This window comes from Mobula birostris, chromosome 19 (genome assembly GCF_030028105.1).
Source record: "Mobula birostris isolate sMobBir1 chromosome 19, sMobBir1.hap1, whole genome shotgun sequence".
In the NCBI taxonomy this organism is placed as follows: domain Eukaryota; kingdom Metazoa; phylum Chordata; class Chondrichthyes; order Myliobatiformes; family Myliobatidae; genus Mobula; species Mobula birostris.
This window is the reverse complement of record NC_092388.1, coordinates 20,347,168-20,366,318: the sequence shown is the minus strand read 5'-3', so window position 1 is coordinate 20,366,318 and position 19,151 is coordinate 20,347,168. Positions and strand designations below refer to the sequence as shown.

The window sequence follows — 19,151 nt, the reverse complement described above, 5'->3', positions numbered from 1 at the left end:
TCTCATCTCTTTTTTTTTTAATATACTTGAAAAAGCTTTTACTGTCCACTTTGATATTGTTTGCTAGCTTGCTTTCATATTTCGTATTTTCCCTCCTAATAATTATTTTAGTTGCTCTCTGTAGGTTTTTAAAAGCTTCCCAATCCTCTTGTCTTCCCACTAATTTTTGTTTTGTTGTATGCCCTCCCTTTTGGTTTTACATTAGCTTGTATCTCTTGTCAGCCACGGTTGTACTATTTTGCCATTTGAGTATTTCTTTGTTTTTGGAATACATCTATCCTACACCTTCCTCATTTTCCCCAGAAACTCACACCATTGCTGCTCTGCTGTCATCTCTGCCAGCATTTCCTTCCAATTTACTTTGGCCAACTCCTCTCTCATACTACTCTAATTTCCTTTACTCCACTGAAATACTGCCACGTCAGACTTTACTTTTTTCCTATCAAATTTCAAGTTGAACTCAATAATACTCTGATCACTGTCTCCTAAGGGTTCTTTTACATTAAGCTCCCTAATCACCTCTGGTTCATTACATAACACCCAATCCAATATTATCGATCCCCTAGTAGGCTCAACAACAAACTGCTATAAAACACCATCTCATAGGCATTCAACAAGCTCACTCTCTTGAGATCCATTACCAACCTAATTTTCCCCAATCGATCTGCATGTTCAAATCTCCCATGACTATCATAACATTGCCCTTTTGACATACCTTTTCTATTTCCCATTGTAATCTGTGGTCCACATCCCAGCTACTGTTGGGAGGCCTGTACATAACTGCCATCAGGATCCTTTTACCCTTGCAGTTTCTTAATTTAGAATCTTGCAGTTTCTATACTTAGAATCCCTTAAGGTTCTTGGCTTTACCTTATCTGCCAAGGCTATCTCACATCCTCTTTTTACCTTTCTAATTTTCCACTTCGGTGTATGGCTACATCACTAATACCCGAGGGATTCAGTTAATCCTAGCTGCCTAAACCTGACATATGCCTCATTTTTTTTGTGACCAAAACCTCAATATCTCTTGTCAACCCTAGTCCTACCAGTCTTTCCTCTAACAAGAACATGCCGGCTCGGAGTTACTTCAGTCACTTGCCCAGCCTCATTCCCTCAGAGGAAATAGGGTGTGTCTCCCTTTCTCCATTTTGCTTGAGAAGATTTTTCTATACTTTTTTCTGCCTCTTCCAATCCCTAAGAAGTTTGGCAATCCCAGTCGATACTAGGGAGTTAAAATTACCCATTATAACCCTATTATTACTGCTATTTAGGAGCCGTCTGCCTATTTCCCCTCTGATTCCCATTGAATATTTGAGGAGGGGCTGTGGTACAATCCCTATCAAAGTGATCACCACTTCTTATTTCTGAGTTCTGCCCACATAGCCTCATTGAACCACCCATAAATACCCTAGGAACTGCTGTAATGTTCTCCTTTATCAAAAATGCAATTCCCTCTCCTTTATACCCACCTCTAACATGCTTGATTCAGTACCATGGATTATTGCACTGCCAGTCCTGCCAGTCCCTCAGTTAAATTTCTGTAATAACTACAATATCTCAGTTATACCTATACTATACAGATATACCTATCTATGTACTGGGTTCAATTGTTATCTTTCTCATATCCTGTCCTTCTGAAGTTTTCTCCCTTAACTTTCGATATTTGCCTTCAGCTTTCCCTTGTCACACTACTATATTGGGGCCCACCCCACTGCCAGGCTGTTTTAAATGCTCCCAGGCAGCACGAGCAATCCTTGCCACCAAGACGCTGGTCCCCCTTCAGCTCAGCTGCAACCCACACTCTCTTATAAACATCACCCCTGCCCCTGAAGAAATCCAAGTGGTCCAAGAATCTTAATTCCTCCCCTTCTGCACCACCTCCACAGTCGTCTGCCTATCTCTACCCTCACAAGCAATATGCCCTGGGAGTATTCCAGATATTACAATCCCTGAGGTCCTGCTGTTCAACTCTCACCTCATCCTTCCCCCCCCCCATCTTATCTTTTGTAACACATAAGAGCAGCATACTACTCCAGTTCTGCCCTTTTTTAACAATTCAAGGAAAAAGGGAAAAAAAAATTCTTCCTTGCTTTACCTTGTCTCTGTCCAAGTTTCCCCAAAGTTTCAACAGAAGCATTTCAACATAACTCTCCTCAAGGTGATCACTCCACTAGATCTTGCTTCCCTTTATTCACTGCTGGGCCTCACAGTACCAAAACAGCGCCGCTCCTGACACAGACTTTTTAAACAGTTGTTGCTACTCCTCCTTTCTGGGCTGCACAGTTAACAAAACAATCCAGTGACAAGCAGCTTGTGTAGAACATTCACACCAAGATAAATCCATTGGGCTGCAAATCATTGCAATTCCTTCTATCAGCAGTCACTGCACCTGTCCTACATTACATATTCAAATCCAAATCAATGCCTACCTTTGTCAATTAAACAAAGTTAGACAAAGTTAACTTCTCCAGAAAAGCACATTTTAAAAACTGCAGAAGCTGGATGTCTAAAATAAAAGGGTACCATGGTAGCAAAAGAATCAGAATCAAAATAAGTTTTAATATTACTGGCATATGTTATGTAAATTACAGTAAAAAGCTGTAAATTACAGTAAGTATATTTCTTTATTTATGGAGATACAACCCAGAGTTGGCCCTTCCAGCCCTTTGAGCTACGCCACCCAGCAATCTCTCGATTAAATGCTAGTCTAATCACGGGACGATTTACAATGACCAGAACTGTGGGAGGAAATGGGAGCACCCGGAGGAAACCCACGTGGTCACGGAGAGAATGTATAACCTCCTGACACGCAGCGACGGGAGTTGAACCTGGGCCCCCTGTACTGTAAATCTACCGTGCTGCGCAGTGTTCACGGGTTCAACGCCCATTCAGAAAACAGATGGCAGAGGGGAAAAAGCTGTTCCTCAATTGCTGAGTGTGTGTCTTCCTGCTTTTTTACCCCCCTCCTGATGGTAACAATGAGAAGAAGGCATGACCTGGGTGGTGGGGGTTTTTAATGACGGATGCCACCTTTTTGAGGCATCACTCATTGAAGGTGTCCTGGATACTACGGAGGCTGGTGCCCATGATGGAGCTAAGTTTACAACTCTCTGCAGCTTATTTGTCCTGTGTAGTAGCCCCAACCCTTCCCCTGATACAAGTTCGTCTTCTCAAACTTGTAATGAAATATAGACCCTGTTGTGTGTTCTTCCGAGCTGCATCGATGTGTTGGGTCCAGGTTAGATCCTCAGAGATATTGACACCCAGGAACTTGAAATTCCTCACTCTCTCCACTTCTGATCCCTCTATGAGGACTGGTGTGTGTTTCTTTGTCTCACCCTTTCTGTAGTCAGTTCTTCGGTCTTACTGACATTGCGTGCAATGGTGTTGCTGCAACACCACTCAACTGGCTGATATATTTCACTCCTGTATGTTCTGTCATCATCATCTGAAATCCTGCCAGCAATAGTTGTATTGTCAACAAATTTATCGATAGCATTTAAGCTGTGCCTAGCCATACAGTCGTGGGCATAGAGTAGAGCAGTAGGATAAGCACACACTCCTGAGGTGCACAAGTGTTCATTATCAGTCAGGTGGAGATGTTATTTCTGATGTGCACAGATTGTGGTCTTCTGTTTAGGAAGTCGAGGATCCAGTTGCAGAGGGAGTTATAGAGGCCAGGTTCTGGAGCTTTCTGATCAGAATTGTAGGAATGATGTCCGAGGATACAAAGACGACAGGATTGATGGCTTTGTGGCCAAGTTTGCAGATGATATGAAAATAGATGGAGAGGCAGGTAGTCTTGAGGAAGAAGAAAGGCCACAGAAGGACTTAGATAGCTTTGGAGAATGGGCAAAAATGTGGCAGATGGAATACAGTGTTGGGAAGTGTATGGCCATGCAGATTGTTCTCTAACTGGAGAGAAAACTCTAAAATCTGAGGTGCAAAGGGACTAGAGAGCCCTTGAACAGGATTCCCTAAACGTTAATTTGGAGGTTGAGTTGGTGGTGAGGGAGGCAAATGTGATGTTCACATTTATTTTGAGAGGACTAGAATACAAAAGCAGGGATGTAATGCTGAGGCTTTATAACTGACTGGTGAGGCCTCACTTGGAGTATTATGAGCTGTTTTGGGCCCCTTACCTAAGAAAGGATGTGCTGACATTGGAGAGGGCTCAAAGGAGGTTTACAAGAATGATTCTGGGATGGAAGACTTGTCATATGGAGAGCCATGTGAACTATTAATCTACTAACCCCTATGTCTTTGGAATGTGGGAAGAAACTGGAGTACCTGGAGGAAACCTACGCTGTGACAGGGAGATGTACAAAATCCTTATGGACAGTGGTGGGATTGAACCTTGATATAGAGTAGTTTCAAAGAGCCATAAATATTGCCTGCAGTTGCTTAGTCCTAGTGACAAGAGTATTGTCCCATTATAGGCACCACAGTTCAGTGAAAATGGCATAGATTATAGATGGCAATTAATAAAATGGTTCAAAGGATGAAAAATAACTTCCATGTTATATGGAGAAAAATAACCTGAGCTTTCATAGGAAGCTCAAGAGTGGCTCAAGAGTGTATGAACAGAAACTGTTTTGAAATGATAGAGAAATGGAGGAAAAACTTTGTGGATCAAATGGCTAGGAGTTGGAGTGTTCTGCCTGATACAAGTGGGTGAAGAGCTTCATGGGAGAAATAAATTTATACTACAGAGAATAAATTATATAACATGGAGAAAGTCCAGAAAACTAGACTGACTGCCATGCTCTTTGAAGGGTCAGTGCAGCCTTGATGTTATGGGAGTCTATTCTATTATGCATGCAACAGAATGATCTTATCTTACAATGATGATATAACTTAAATGTAGGCTATCCTTCAGCAATTTTACTTGGAATTGTTTGCATTGTTTTGAAGAACAGTGTTGAGATTTGGATATCTGTCAAATAGTAATCAGTATATCATGGCTCAAGTTGATTATACAAGATGGAGGGTCTGAATTGAACATTGGTTCCTTTTGTATAAAAGAATATATTTTTATACAGGTATCTGAACACATAGCAAATCAGGCAGCAACTATGTTCATAGACATCAATTAAGATTTGCTATTATCTACAGAAAATGCTGCTTAACAGATTAAGTGAAGGTTTGTCCCCACTAATAACACAAGTAAATATTTACTTGTTTGGTAAATCCCACAACCTATTAACTCAGCTGTGCAAATACAGAAAGTTAATTGTGGTTCTTGCTAAGTTTGTAAGTTAACAACCCTAATTAGCTTTTACTTTCTTCACAACTGTCATATTGATCTCTGGTTTTGTTAATAGCATCAATGTACAGTACAGTGCAAAAGTCTTAGGCACCCTAGATTTTTAAAAATTTAAATTTTGTTAAGATGTTTAATTTTTGTCTATTGCATTAGTGTGTCAGTAGAAAACAGTAGATACTAAATTTCCAAGCATTCATCTTCCAAAAAATTAAAGTGAAATTTTGGTATTTCATTAAAGAAAGTAACATATCAAGTAAAAGAAGTTTCCAGCATCTGCAAATTTTCTCTTGTTTGATATGAAGTAAAAGACCACATTTCAAATAAAAACTTGATTACTTTGTAGGTATGTAGCCCACTGCATGACTAAACACAGATAACCAATAGATGCCAATAATCAGTGACAAAATGAGTTGAATGAACTAATTAACTGAAACAGAAAAAGCTGTAGAAGGAATCAAATTAGACAAAGGACAACCAAACTAAAAGGTGAGGGTGTGGAAGATGTGGTAGTTTAACCTATAAATAATCAAAAACGAGCATAGCAACAAGACATAAGGTGATCATCCTGTGTTAGGAAGGTCTGTTCCAGGCAGAAATTTTGTGGCAGATGAGTTTCAAGATGTGGTGTCCAAGCTCGTCATTGTGCTTCTTCAGAAATGGGCAAGGTTGAGGATCAGAAACACAGTGCTCTGCCATGGAAACTGAGTGCAGCAGGTAAGAGATATATCAAACTGATGTCCCTTCTAAATCAGAATTAGTCCAGCACTGCTATCAACTCTGAACCTGCAGAGACCTCCGGAACCCCTCTACAGTCTAGAGAAGTCTTGTCAGAAGTGGTCTTTGTGGAAGAGTTGATGCCCAAAAGCCATTCTTCCAAAGTTTAAACAAAGACAGTGCTCTGGACTGATGAGTCAAAATTTGGCATTTTGGCTCATACAAGAAACAGTTAGTCCATAGAAGAGCTGTAGAGCAGTACATGAATCATTTCTGCAGCCAACAGTGAAGCACAGTGGAAGTTCCCTACAGGTTTGGGGCTGCATTTCTGCAAAAGGAGTTGGTGATTTGCTCAGAATTAATGGAATCATCAATGCCGAGAAGTACAGATTATCATTCATCACGCAATACCATCAGGGAGGCATCTCATTGGTCCCATTTTGCAGCAGGACAATGACCCCAAACCCATGGCCCAGTGGGTGACTTGCACACAGAGAGTGAATCAAGTTGGAATGAATATGCAATAGCTTTCTTGAACAGTATGTTAGTGAACCTACTAGGGAATATGCTATCTTGGATCTGGTCCTGTGCAATAAGACAGGTAAAATTGGCAATCTTGTAGTTAGGGATCCTTTTGGCAAAAGTGATCAATGATCGAGTTTCTCAAACAAATGGAAGGTGCAATAGTTCAATCTAAAACTAGTGTACTATGCCTAAACAAAGGAGAATACAACAGGATGAGGGAGGAGCTAAATAAGGTAGACTGGGAACACAGGCTATATGGTTCAAAGAGATTTTTTACAGTGCTCAACAAAAGTATATTCCAGTTAAAAGCAAGGACGGTAAGGGTGGGGAGAGCTAGCCATAGGTAACTAAGGAAATAAAGGAAGGCATCAATCTAAAAGCTCGTGTGTACAAAATCATCAAGAGTAGTAAGAAAATAGAAGATTGGGAAAACTTTAAAAAGCAATAAAGAACCACTAAGCTAGCAATAAAGAAAGGGAAGATAGATTATGAAAATAAACTAGCACAAAATATAAAAACCAATGGATAGTAAGTTTTATAATTATATAGAGCAGAAGAGGGTGGCCAAAGTGAATGTAGGTCCATTGGAGGACAAGAAGGGGGAATTGATATTGGGTAATAAGGAAAAGACCAAGACTTTGAATGATTATTTTGTGTCGGTTTTCACAGTGGAGGACATGTCTAACATGCCAAAGACAGATGATATGGATGCGATTGGAGGAGAGGACCTTGATACAACAGCTATCACAGAAGGGGTAGTGCTGTGCAAACTTGTAGGGCCCAAAGATAGACAAGTCTACTGGCCCTGATGGAATGCAGCTCAGAGTACTAAAAGAAATGGCAGAGGTTATAGTTGATGCTTTGGTAATAATTTTTGAAAATTCTCTGGACTCTGGGCAGGTCCCAGCAGATTGGAAGAAGGCGAATGTCACACCACTATTCAAAAGAAGGATGTAAGTAAAAAGCAAGTAACCATAAGCCAGTTAGTTTGACATCTGTAGTTGGAAAAATGCTTGGAACTATCATTAAAGAAGAAATAGCGAGGCATCTGGAAAGAAATGGATCCATCGGGCAAACACGGCAGATCCTGTTTGACAAACTTACTCAAGCAACACACATCAAAGTTGCTGGGGTGCTACATAAGACTTGTCCATAAGATAAAGATGCATTGAGTTGGGGATGATTTATTAGCATGAATAGAGAATTTGTTAACCAATAGAAAGCAGACAGTTGGGATACATGGGTGTTTCTCTGGTTGATAATCAGTGGTGAGCAGTGCACTGCAGGGGTCGGTGCTGGGCCTGCAACTGTTCATGACATATACTAACAACCTGGAAGAGGAGACCGTGTAGTGTACCTAGGTTTTCTGAGGACACCAAATTGAGTCAAAAAGCAAATTGTGTAGAGAATACGGAGAGTCTGCAGAGAGATAATAGATAGGTTAAGTGAGTGAGCAAGGGTCTAGCAGATGGGATACAATGTTGGTAAATGTGAGGTCATCCACTTTGGAAGGGAAAAATGGAAGAACAGATTATTATTTAAATGGTAAAAGATTGCAGCATGCTGCTGTGCAAAAGGACTTGGGATTGCTTGTGTATAAATCGCAGAGGTTGGTTTGCAGATGCAGCAGGCTATCAAGAAGCCAAACGGAATGTTGGCCTTCATTGCTAGAAGGATTGAATTTAAGAGCACGGACGTTATGCTGCAACTGTATAGAGTACTGGTGAGGCTGTATCTGGAGTACTGTGTGCAGTTCTGGTCTCCTTACTGGAGGAAGGATATACTGGCTTTGGAAGTGGTGCAGAGGAGGTTCACCAGGTTGATTCCAAGATGAGGGGTTAGACTATGAGGAGAGACTGAGTTGCCTGGGACTGTACTCACTGGAATTCAGAAGGATGAAAGGAGATCTTATAGAAACATCTATAATTATGAAAGGGATAGATAAGATAGAGGCAGGGAAGTTGTTTCCATTGGTAGTGACTAGAACTAGGGGACACAGCCTCAAGATTTGGGGGAGTAAATTTAGGACAGGGATGAGGAACTACTTTACCCAAAGGGTGGTGAATCTGTGGAATTTTCTGCCCAATGAAGCAGTGGAGGCTACCTCAGTAAATATATTTAAGACAAGGTTGGATAGTAAGGGAATTAAGTTATGGGGAAAAGGCAGGTAGGTGGAAATAAGTCCATGGTCAGATCAGCCATGATCTTATTGAATAGTGGAGGAGGCTCAATGGGTCAGATAGCCTACGGCTGCTCCTATTTCTTATGTTCTTATAAAGAACTACCTTCTGCAAATAGAACAAGGAGATGCACAACAGATGGTATGGCCTCCAAAGAGCCCTGATCTCAATATTGGGGCTGTCTGGAATTACCTGGAGAGCCAGAAGCAAGCAAGACAGCTAAAGTCTGCAGAACTAGCAAGTTCTCCATGATGTTTGGAACAACATACCAGCCAATTTTCTTATAAAACTGCACAACAATGTACCTAAGAGAAATGATGCAGATTTCAAGGTAAAGGGATTGATTTGATTTAGTGTTTTTTTTTTCACTGTTTACTGCAATTTATAGATATTTTTTGATATTTAGAAACAATTAGTTTCATTATTTTTGAAAGGATCTTCACTTTACAGGATTTTTTACATGTACCTAAGGCTTCCGCACAGTACTGTAGATGCTGACTGAACCTCTACCAAAAGTAACTATGCTATTAAAATATTGTTTACTGTAAATGCAGGAGAAACTAAGAAGAAAGCAAGTATACTCCATCAGGATGGGGGAAGTCTCTGAATAATCATATGCTTTTTAAAAAAAAATCACAGTGAAATCTGTCAACAAGAGTATAGATAATTATTGTACTAACTGTGTGACTTCATTTTAACATTCATTTTATTACTCATAGACAGATCAATATCAAATCAGCATGTAAAAATATAAAAGGGATGCATTTTTCTTTTGCCTTATTTTAATCATACCATCATTTCAACAAAACAGTGGAAAACAATATGATGTGAACTGGTTTTATTAAAAACAGAAATAATGCAAAAATTCTTGAGTAAACAAAACTTTTACAAACATCAACTGCAACCGCCTCAAGTTGGAAAAGATCATCGTCTGGGTCCACCTCTCCCTCTACCACGACCTCTTCCCCGGCCTCGGCCTCTCCCTCGCCCTCGGCCAGCAACTGAGATTAAAACACAAGAGCCAAGGTTAGCTCAAATAATGAAAATTGTCATTATTAAAAAATATGGAAGCACTAATCCACCAGCACATGTGCAGTTGTACACGTGCAGGAATCTGAGCAGAATTTATTACTGAAAATCAAAGCATGGTGATGCCTTCCAGTTTCCGGTGATAAGAATGCATATCAATGCAATGGTCATTTTCACAGAGATCTGTGTTAGATGCACAGTAAATATTAGTAATTACAAAAGGTAAACTTTTCATTTACGAAACTGTTATACTGAATAATAAAGACAATATTCACCCTCCAACCAAAGGCTGACACCAAAGAAGTTGACTGCTCTTGACATCAAGACTGGGACTGATGGTCACCTCTGGGGTGAATTTAACAATGAGTCAAACTTCGGGTTGACAGCAAACTGGGAACTAAGATATTTGGCAGACAGTTTTTTGGGGAGTTGGAGAGGGGAACAATGCCATCCACACTGTAAAATCTATAACAAAGTTTTAAAACATTAACATTTCAGTGTCTGCAATGGTATGATTTTTAAAAATCATGTATTTTAAACAGCGAACTAGCTTGGTCTCTGATGTAAGATTATGAATTATGGTCACTGAAATTCAAACATTTGCTCCAAAGGCCAATTACATCACAGAAATGTAAGATGTACATTAAATTAATAAACTATCTTCAACCATCTACAACTGCTTGAAGTGTTGCCTCATTTTGGGAAGTGCAGCAGGAGGTAATACCTGTTAAAATTATTCATGAAACTCTAGGAATAAGATAAGTAATCATCCAACCGGCATACAACTCCTAAATTTATTTTCAAGATGGACGGTCTCTGCTAAAGAACTCCAATGAAAAAAGTGTGAAAATTTGCAGCAACTTACACTATCAAAATTCAAACCTTTATCTGTAGTCTAGTGTACACTGTTACAGAGATGCAGTATAATGTGCCTCTATGCAGAATGTCAAAGTGTAACGATATGCAATGCAAAATATTAATCTGCTGATTTCCGCATTCATACAGATATCTCTTACAACCAATTCAGATAACTGATCTACTTTCCCACAAAAATGCTGCATGCCACAGTTTTTAATAAACCATAGAAACTCATTCCTGAGTGCTTTAGCAATATCATCTTTTGTACCAGTTACAAATTGATATGCTGTTTTAACAAAAGTAAGAATTAGCTTAAAATGACAGAGCTGATTCTAAAAACCAGGGATCAATAACTCATTGGTTTGGGCTAGATTCTAGCAGTAGAAGTTTGCTTACAAATACTGTAATTGAAGAGCTAATTTATTGTTTATATCTAAACATGTCAGTTAATCACTTAGCCAGCCCCATACCTGCTTCTCTCTTTTTTGACTTGACTTTAGGCTCAACATCCACTAAAAGTGTGTCCAATGGTAAGCTGTCTGGGAGCACAAAGTAACGAATGTTGTTTCCTCGAATACTAAGGGTCTCAAGCTGTACAGGTTCTCTGTTCTTCAGTGTCATCTTCACCGCTTTCAAGTGAGTGTTCATACTGACATCCACCCCTAGAATTGAAGACAAACAGAAATCCTTTGTGCGTTTTCAAACATAATGGGCTAGTCACCCAGTGAACTTGATACATAAATGCTTCCTCCTCTGGGTTAAGTTGACCTTTCTTCAAATTGTTCTAATTAAGATTGGTCTGGTCACTATTCTTGCACTGACCATCTTTTTCTAGTTCTTTGTTGTTAAGGATATCTCACTGTCCAACTGCATAATGAAATTGGGATGGGTATCAATACCAGTGTAGTACTGCACTACTGTGGATACTGTCCTGCAGACACATTAACAATAGGCTATGATTACTGTGGCACTATTCTAAAGAACTAGGATCTTTTCTCCATGTACTGTCTAGTCAACACCTCCAAGCACCAGCACAACATACTATAGGGTTAATTACCTCATTGTTGTTGCATTAAATGAAAAAAAACATTAACTGCAGCCACTATGAGGAAACACAGGGAAGTGGAACATTCTAAAACACCCTAAAAATACAAAACTCTTTATAAATGCAATTTCTCTGAAGCAAGCTATCCATTAGCACCAGTACCAGCAACAACAGACTTGAACCAACATGAGAATATTCAATGACACAATGACTTCAAAATAACATCCACATTCAGAGGCTGTGGATGGGCAACAGGCCAACTTATGCAAGTTTAATTATCATGTGGGATATAACATTCAACAACTGAAAATAGTCCATTTCTTTGTATTAATAGCATGAAGGCTTTTAATAGGCACATTCAAGAAATTATCACATCTTCCCCTCTCTTCATTCTACTTCACCAACTTCTCTCTCCCCACTCCAACTTCATCCACCAAGCCAAAGCTATTCAAAATCATTCTGCCATCCAATTTCCCATTAACATCTCACTAAAATATATCAGTGACTGAGTTTGAATCAACTGATTCTTTAAGATCACTGCTGTGTAACACTGGAGAGGAAGAATACATAAATATTAATGCTGCCGAACTGACAAATATTTCTAGCGTTTTTACATTTTATTTCAATTTTTTTACATCATATTGTTCATTTTAACTTTTTATTCCAGACTTTCTATAATGATCTCACACCTGTGGGTTACAAGCCTTAAATGATCATCGAAGTTTCTTAGTTTCTGTAACTTTACCTGTGATAGTTCCATGCACCTGTGTTCCATTCTTCAGCTCAATGGTCACTGTCTCATGGCTCAACTTCATCAAAAATCTGCATAAAGAAAAACCCACAACTGAGCCAAATGTGAATATTGCTGCTGCTTTTCACACAAATATACATTTGGCTCATGAAACACCTTTACAATGTTGTGCATTTTGTTTATGTGAATGATTATTGCCCGGTAGCACTCACATCCACAGTGATGAAATGCTTTGAGAGGGTGGTCATGAGTAGACTGAACTCCTGCCTAGCAAGAACCTGGACCCATTGCAATTTGCCTCGCCGGAAAAGGTCAACGGCAGATGCAATCTCAATGGCTCTTCACATGGCTTTAGATCACCTGGACAACACAAACACCTATGTCAGGATGCTGATTATTGACTATAGCTCAGCATTTAATACCATCATTCCCACTATCCTGATTGAAAAGTGGAAGAACCTGGGCCTCTGCACCTCCCTCTGCAATTAGATCCTCAACTTCCTAACCGGAAGACCACAATCTGTGTGGATTGGTGATAACATATCCTCCTTGCTGATGATCAACACCTCAGGGGTGTGTGCTTAGCCCACTGCTCTACTCCCTCTATACCCATGAATGTGTGGCTAGGCATAGCTCAAATACCATCTATAAATTTGCTGATGATACAACCATTGTTGGTAGAATATCAGGTGGTGACAAAAGGGCACACAGGTGCGAGATATGCCAACTAGTGGAGTGGTGCCGCAGCAACAACCTGGCACTCAACACCAGTATGACGAAAGAGCTGATTGTTGACTTCAGGAAGGGTAAGATGAAGGAACACATACCAATCCTCATAGAGGGATCAGAAGTAGAGAGAGTAAGCAGTTTCAAGTTCCTGGGTGTCAAGATTTCTGAGGACCTAACTTGGTCCCAACATATCGATGCCATAGTAAAGAAGGCAAGACAGTGACTATATTTCATTAGTTTGAAGAGATTAGGTATCCCAACAAATACACTCAAAAACTTCTATAGATATACTGTGGAGAGCATTCCAAAAAGCTGCATCACTGTCTGGTATTGGGGGGGGGGGGGGGGGTGCTACTGCACAGGACCGAAAGAAGCTGCAGAAAGTTGTAAAACTAGTCAGCTCCATCTTGGGTACTAGCCTACAAAGTAACCAGGACATCTTCAAGGAGCAGTGTCTCAGAAAGGCAGCGCCGATTATTAAGCACCTCCAGCACTCTTTTCTCACTGTTACCATCAACTAGGAGGTACAGAAGCCTGAAGGCATCACTAAACAATTCAGGAATTCCCCTCTGCCATCCAATTGCTAAATAGACACTGAACCCTTGAACACTACTTCACTTTTTAAATATATTTGTTTTTTGTACAATGTTTAATATATTCAATATACATACACTGTAACTGATTTACTTATTATTAATTTTTTCTTCTATATCATGTACTGCAATGAATTGCTGCCGCCGCTAAGTTAACAAATTTCACGACAATAGCAGGTGATAATAAACCTGATTCTGATTCTGAATGCAAACAACAGGAATTCTGCAGATGCTAGAAATTCAAGCAACACACATCAAAGTTGCTGGTAAACGCAGCAGGCCAGGCAGCATCTCTAGGAAGAGGTGCAGTCGACGTTTCAGGCCGAGACCCTACGTTAGTCCTGACGAAGGGTCTCGGCCTGAAACGTCGACTGCACCTCTTCCTAGAGATGCTGCCTGGCCTGCTGCGTTCACCAGCAACTTTGAAGTGTGTTTTCTGATTCTGAATGTAACTTCGGTGCATAAGGAGTTCTTTCCTATTTGCATAAACAGAAAATATAAAATGTTTTGACATATTTTGCAAAATTAATTATGATTTCAAATTCCAGCCTTTGCAATCCCAATCAAATTATTGCCAGGCCATGCATGAATTTTCGACACAGCTAACATTTAGAAGAATTCAGGAACATATATTAAAGATTTTTTTAAATGTATCTTTTGTATTTCAAAGGATGAGATATTTTATAAAATCTTACATATTAGATATATTTACAACATCAACTCTGATAGAAAAATGCAGGGCTATGTAGGAGGGAAGAGTTAGATTGATCCTAAGTGTTGGTTAAAAGGTCAAAATAACATTGTGGGCCAAAGTACCTGTACTGTGTTGTAATGTTCTCTATATTATATATGGACAGACACGATATCCAATATATATTAAATAAATATGAAGGACTTTCACTACTGTGGGAATCAATTAAAACCCACATACCTACCAAAGTCCTGAACACGTAAATAATTAAAAAAAAATTAAAACCACAATCACTTGCAATCTATTAAAATGCCCAAACATATTTAAGTGCCCATTTTAATAAAAAGCAGCTCTTGGGAGTTTCAATTACACATTTGAAATTATTCTGCTATTAAGAAGTATGACCAATGCAATAGTTACCCAAAATTTAACATCGCCGTTATTCAGCCATCATCTATTTGTGTTGATTGCAAACAATTTGCAAAGAAATTTTACAATTTCCAACATTACAGCAGTGAATATGCTTCAAACATTTGTCATAGGCTGTGAAGGACTTTGAAAGACAAGTTTGCATTTATATTTAGTCTTTTAAATCTCCTCTTCTTCAGAAAGATCTAATTAAGTATTATACTACATTCATGGACAACATGAAATGAAATGCACTTCCATCAAATTAAATGGGCACAACGGTAGCATTGCCGCTAGTGTGACGTTGATACAGTTGAAGCCCGGAGTTCAATCCCGGCATCCTCTGTAGGGAGTCTCTGTACGTCTTCCCCATGGAATGTGCGAGTTTTCTCTGGATCCTCCAGCTTCCTCTCACAATACAAAGACATACCAGGCAGGTTAACTGGTCATTGTAATTTGTCCCATGAAAAAGTGAGGGCTAAATTGGGGTTGTTGTGGGTTACAGGATGGCGCAGCCCAAAGGGCTGGAAGGCCTATTCTGCTCTGTATCTCTAAGTAAATAAAATTGAACCTCAACTTTGAATAAGGCAATGGACAAGGAGCAATTAAATGTGCAAACTCACAACTGAATGGAAGGCTAATTTTAAAAAAATGTCAAAGGAATACGAGCTTGTGGCAGAGAAACACAGATCGTTTAAAACATTAATTAAAGGGACAGTGGCAGTGGAAAAACAGACCTAACTGGTGAACAAATGGTCTTAAGGCCAAAGTAGTATATAGTGTTTACCAAAAGTTCATAAGACATTCTATCTGATGTAGATGAATGACCTAGATATTGAAGGCTATAAAATTAAAGATTAAGCTTTATTTGTCATATGTACATCAAACAAACAGTGAAGTGCATCGTATGTGTCAAATCCTATCAGTGACGATTGTACTGGCTACCCGCAGTTGTTGCCACATTTGCAGTACCAACATAGCATGCCCACATCTCACTAACCCTAACCAAACACCTTTGGAATATAGGACGAAGCTGGAGTACCTGGAGGAAACCCATGCAGTCACAAGGAGAATGTACAAACTCTAACAGGCAGCAGCGGGAACTGAATTGCAATCAGCTACCACTGTTATTACGCTAGCTGCTACTCTACCATGCCACCCCTAACTTCAAAATGTGCAATGTAAAACTCAAATATAGTAAACATCAAGGGTAGTAAATAATCCCAGAATGATTTAGCCAGATGAGCTCAAAAGGCAGAACACCATCTGTTAAAACAAATACAAGAAAGTATTTTCATCAGAATAATGAGGGCTAGCAAAATAACTTACGTGACATAACTTCAAAGAGTTGAAGGTCCTTGAAAACATTAGTATAACTTTAAATGACTAAACAGGATGCTTGCAAAGAGCAGCAAGTAATTATTTAGCCTTGGTTCAGGTAATACGTAACCATTCTAGTCAGTACAATGTGGGAAACCTGTCAAACATTAGAACAGGAATAAGATTTATAAAATGACAAAGATGTGGAAACCATTCCCACTGATAAATGTTGAATAATCGTGGAATATAGTGGATTCTGGTTAATTGGACCATCTGTTAAGCAGTACAGCTGTTTTTTTTAAGACAATTTTTAAAGAATAAAAACTAATCAAGAAAATAACCGGGATTCCATTTGTTAATTTAGGACACTAGGCCGCTTAATTGGGATAGAAAACCGTTGCCAATTTCCAACTCGCATCAGTTGCCATGTACTTGTGTATCCGTTAGACACACCACCATGCTTAGAGCAGTTTTTAAATAGCGTCACTTGTGTGCTTAAGCTCAAAAAGCAGCAAATTTTGTCACTGACAGTTGGCGAGTAACAAACAGTAAAACAATTCAGAACTGTTTTCCTCACTGCAGTTTCAAGCATTCAGGCATGGAGATACCAGAAATGGCCAGCTGTGAAAATGAAACAATTTCACCATTTCAGCAAGTTAGGACTATGAAAAATTTGAAGGTATTGACAATCATCTTGAATGTTACAATGAAACTGAAGATTAGGAGGATGCAATCATTGGAAGTATTTTATGAAGGCAGTCCGTTATTTGCACTATGTGTCTGCGCTGGTTTTGTTCATTTACAGTTAATCAAAAGAACACAAGAGTACACTGGATGAATTCCTCCATTGGTAACTATAAGGAACTAATAAAGTTTTATAGTACTGAAATAGTATTGGTAGTGTTCTAATTTGTTCCGTTTTATCACCAATGAATTTTTAAAAGGAAACAATCACCAATCATGCATTCATTTGAATGAAATGATCCGGTCTGCTGTTTTCATTGGCTTAAAAGTTGTCAAAGCAAATTCTGAAGGGCAGGAGAATTATCCCAGGTATCCTTACCAATAATTTTCCTTGAATCAACATTACTAATATAATTAATGTAATTATCCCATTGTTGTTTGTGAGATGTAGCTGTGAGTATAAGTGAAAGGGAACAATATTCAAGTCTCTACTTCCCCCATCTCCTTTATGCATCTTTTAAGATGTTCCTTAAAACCTCTTCCTTCAAGATCTATCTTGGAGGGTGGAGAAAAGAGAACCAGACGTGGTTTACTTGGATTTTAAAAAGAGGTTCAAAGTATCTCATAACAGACTCCAGCTCATGGAACACACACAAAATGCCAGTACTCAGCAGGCCAGGCAGCATCTACGGAAGAGAAGATGTTTTGGGCCAAGACCGTTCAGCAGAAATGAAATGTCGACTGTACTCTTTTCCATAGATGCTGCCCGGACTGCTGAGTTCCTCCAGCATTTTGTGTGTGTTGCTTGGATTTCCAGTATCTGCAGATTTGTGTACCACTCACGGAATTGGGCATAGCAGGTCAAAATGACTGACAAGTGGCTGTCAAGAGTCAGGGTAGATCACTCATTTTCAGAATGCCAAATTGTAACTTGTGGGGTGTCAAAGAGATCAGTGTATGGAACTCTATAATCTACACTGATGGCTTAGATAACATGACAAATTTCATACACAATAGTTGGGAAAGCAGGTTGTGAGAATTACTTTGAGTCTGCAGAAATACAAATAAGCAAACTGAATGAATATGGCATTGGCTGATGAAATACAAATAAGAAAATGTGAGGCTACTCTTATTAATAAAAGAAATAGAAAAGCAGAATATTCTTTAAATGGATCGAGGTTACAGAAACCTGTTTAAGTGCGCTCGCAGGTACTTACGGCTTTTTATTGCAAGCGGGACTGTTCAGGGGATTGTCAAGGCAACATCAATTAGAACTACGGTTTAATTGATGCAGGAATATACTTTTATTGGTGGCAGCTCAGGGAAGGCCAAATGTTGAATATACTCAAGACTGAGCTGGACGTATTTTTAATCTAATGGTTACAGAGACGATTCAGGAAAGCGGTGAGTCCCCAATACTAGATTAGCCACGATCTTGCTGAATGATGATTCAGGCCGCACGGCCTACTCCGGTTTTTTTTACGACCAAATCTATGGCCATCAGGTCCGACATCGCATAACAAGAGCTTTCGTTGAGGACAACACACATCAAAGTTGCTGGTAAACGCAGCAGGCGTTTACCAGCAACTTTGATGTGTGTTGCTTGAATTTCCAGCACCTGCAGAATTTCTCCTGTTTGCGTTTCTTTGAGGACAGCCCAGTACCGTTTTCGCTACATTCAGGATACTGCATAAATGTTGAATGGAAGCCACTTACGGTAGCCATATAAAGCCGATCAGCTTTCGGGCTTCTGCACATACCCAAAATATTAATCACAGCGGCGTGAAAGAAGAAAGCCGCTGCTCGGCCCTCAATTTCCACCGCATGCGGCTCAGGCCGCTGGCCTCAGGCCTAGGATAACCCGCGGTGGCAACGGTCAAAACCTCCCGTTGAACCAACCAAATCTCCTCCAATTTCTTTCCCGCCACCCAAATTTCTCCCTCCATTGCGGGCACAAGCCACTGCTTGGCCTGCTAATCCCCGAGTTCCCGCCATTCAGCTTACCGAACCAGCTTCATGATTCTGGCGATCGAAAACGGTGCGGCCTGCCTCACCACGGCACATGCGCGTTGCCGGCAGGTTACTAACAGAACAGCGCCTGCGCACAGATGCCGACAGAAGGCTTGTTTCATCAGCCGTGCTAATGTAGAAAGTACTCAACGAGTCAAGGTAGTATTTGTGGAGAGAACACAGCTAACGTTTGATAAACCGGTATAAAAATGCGTACTCACCAGCAGCATCGCATAGAGGGGCCATGATTACAACAATGATAAACGTTTTGATGTAGTTCTTTGGGGAACCAAATTAAGAAGTTGATTGCGATTGATGATGTTAATTGTAGCTCCCAGCAGTCCTTCC

General features: G+C 39.8%; 1 protein-coding gene across 1 annotated transcript; it reads right to left on the bottom strand.

Annotated features, from left to right (window-relative positions):
• Positions 1–9,508: 9,508 nt before the first annotated feature.
• On the bottom strand, positions 9,509–18,881 carry snrpd1 (small nuclear ribonucleoprotein D1 polypeptide). Its single transcript, XM_072283031.1, has 4 exons — positions 18,798–18,881; positions 12,363–12,439; positions 11,043–11,234; positions 9,509–9,686 (listed from the first exon to the last, which is right to left on the bottom strand). The coding sequence occupies exons 1-4, from the start codon at positions 18,809–18,811 to the stop codon at positions 9,610–9,612; spliced, it is 360 nt and encodes a 119-aa protein (XP_072139132.1). The 5' UTR covers positions 18,812–18,881; the 3' UTR covers positions 9,509–9,609.
• Between the last annotated feature and the right edge of the window lie 270 nt (positions 18,882–19,151).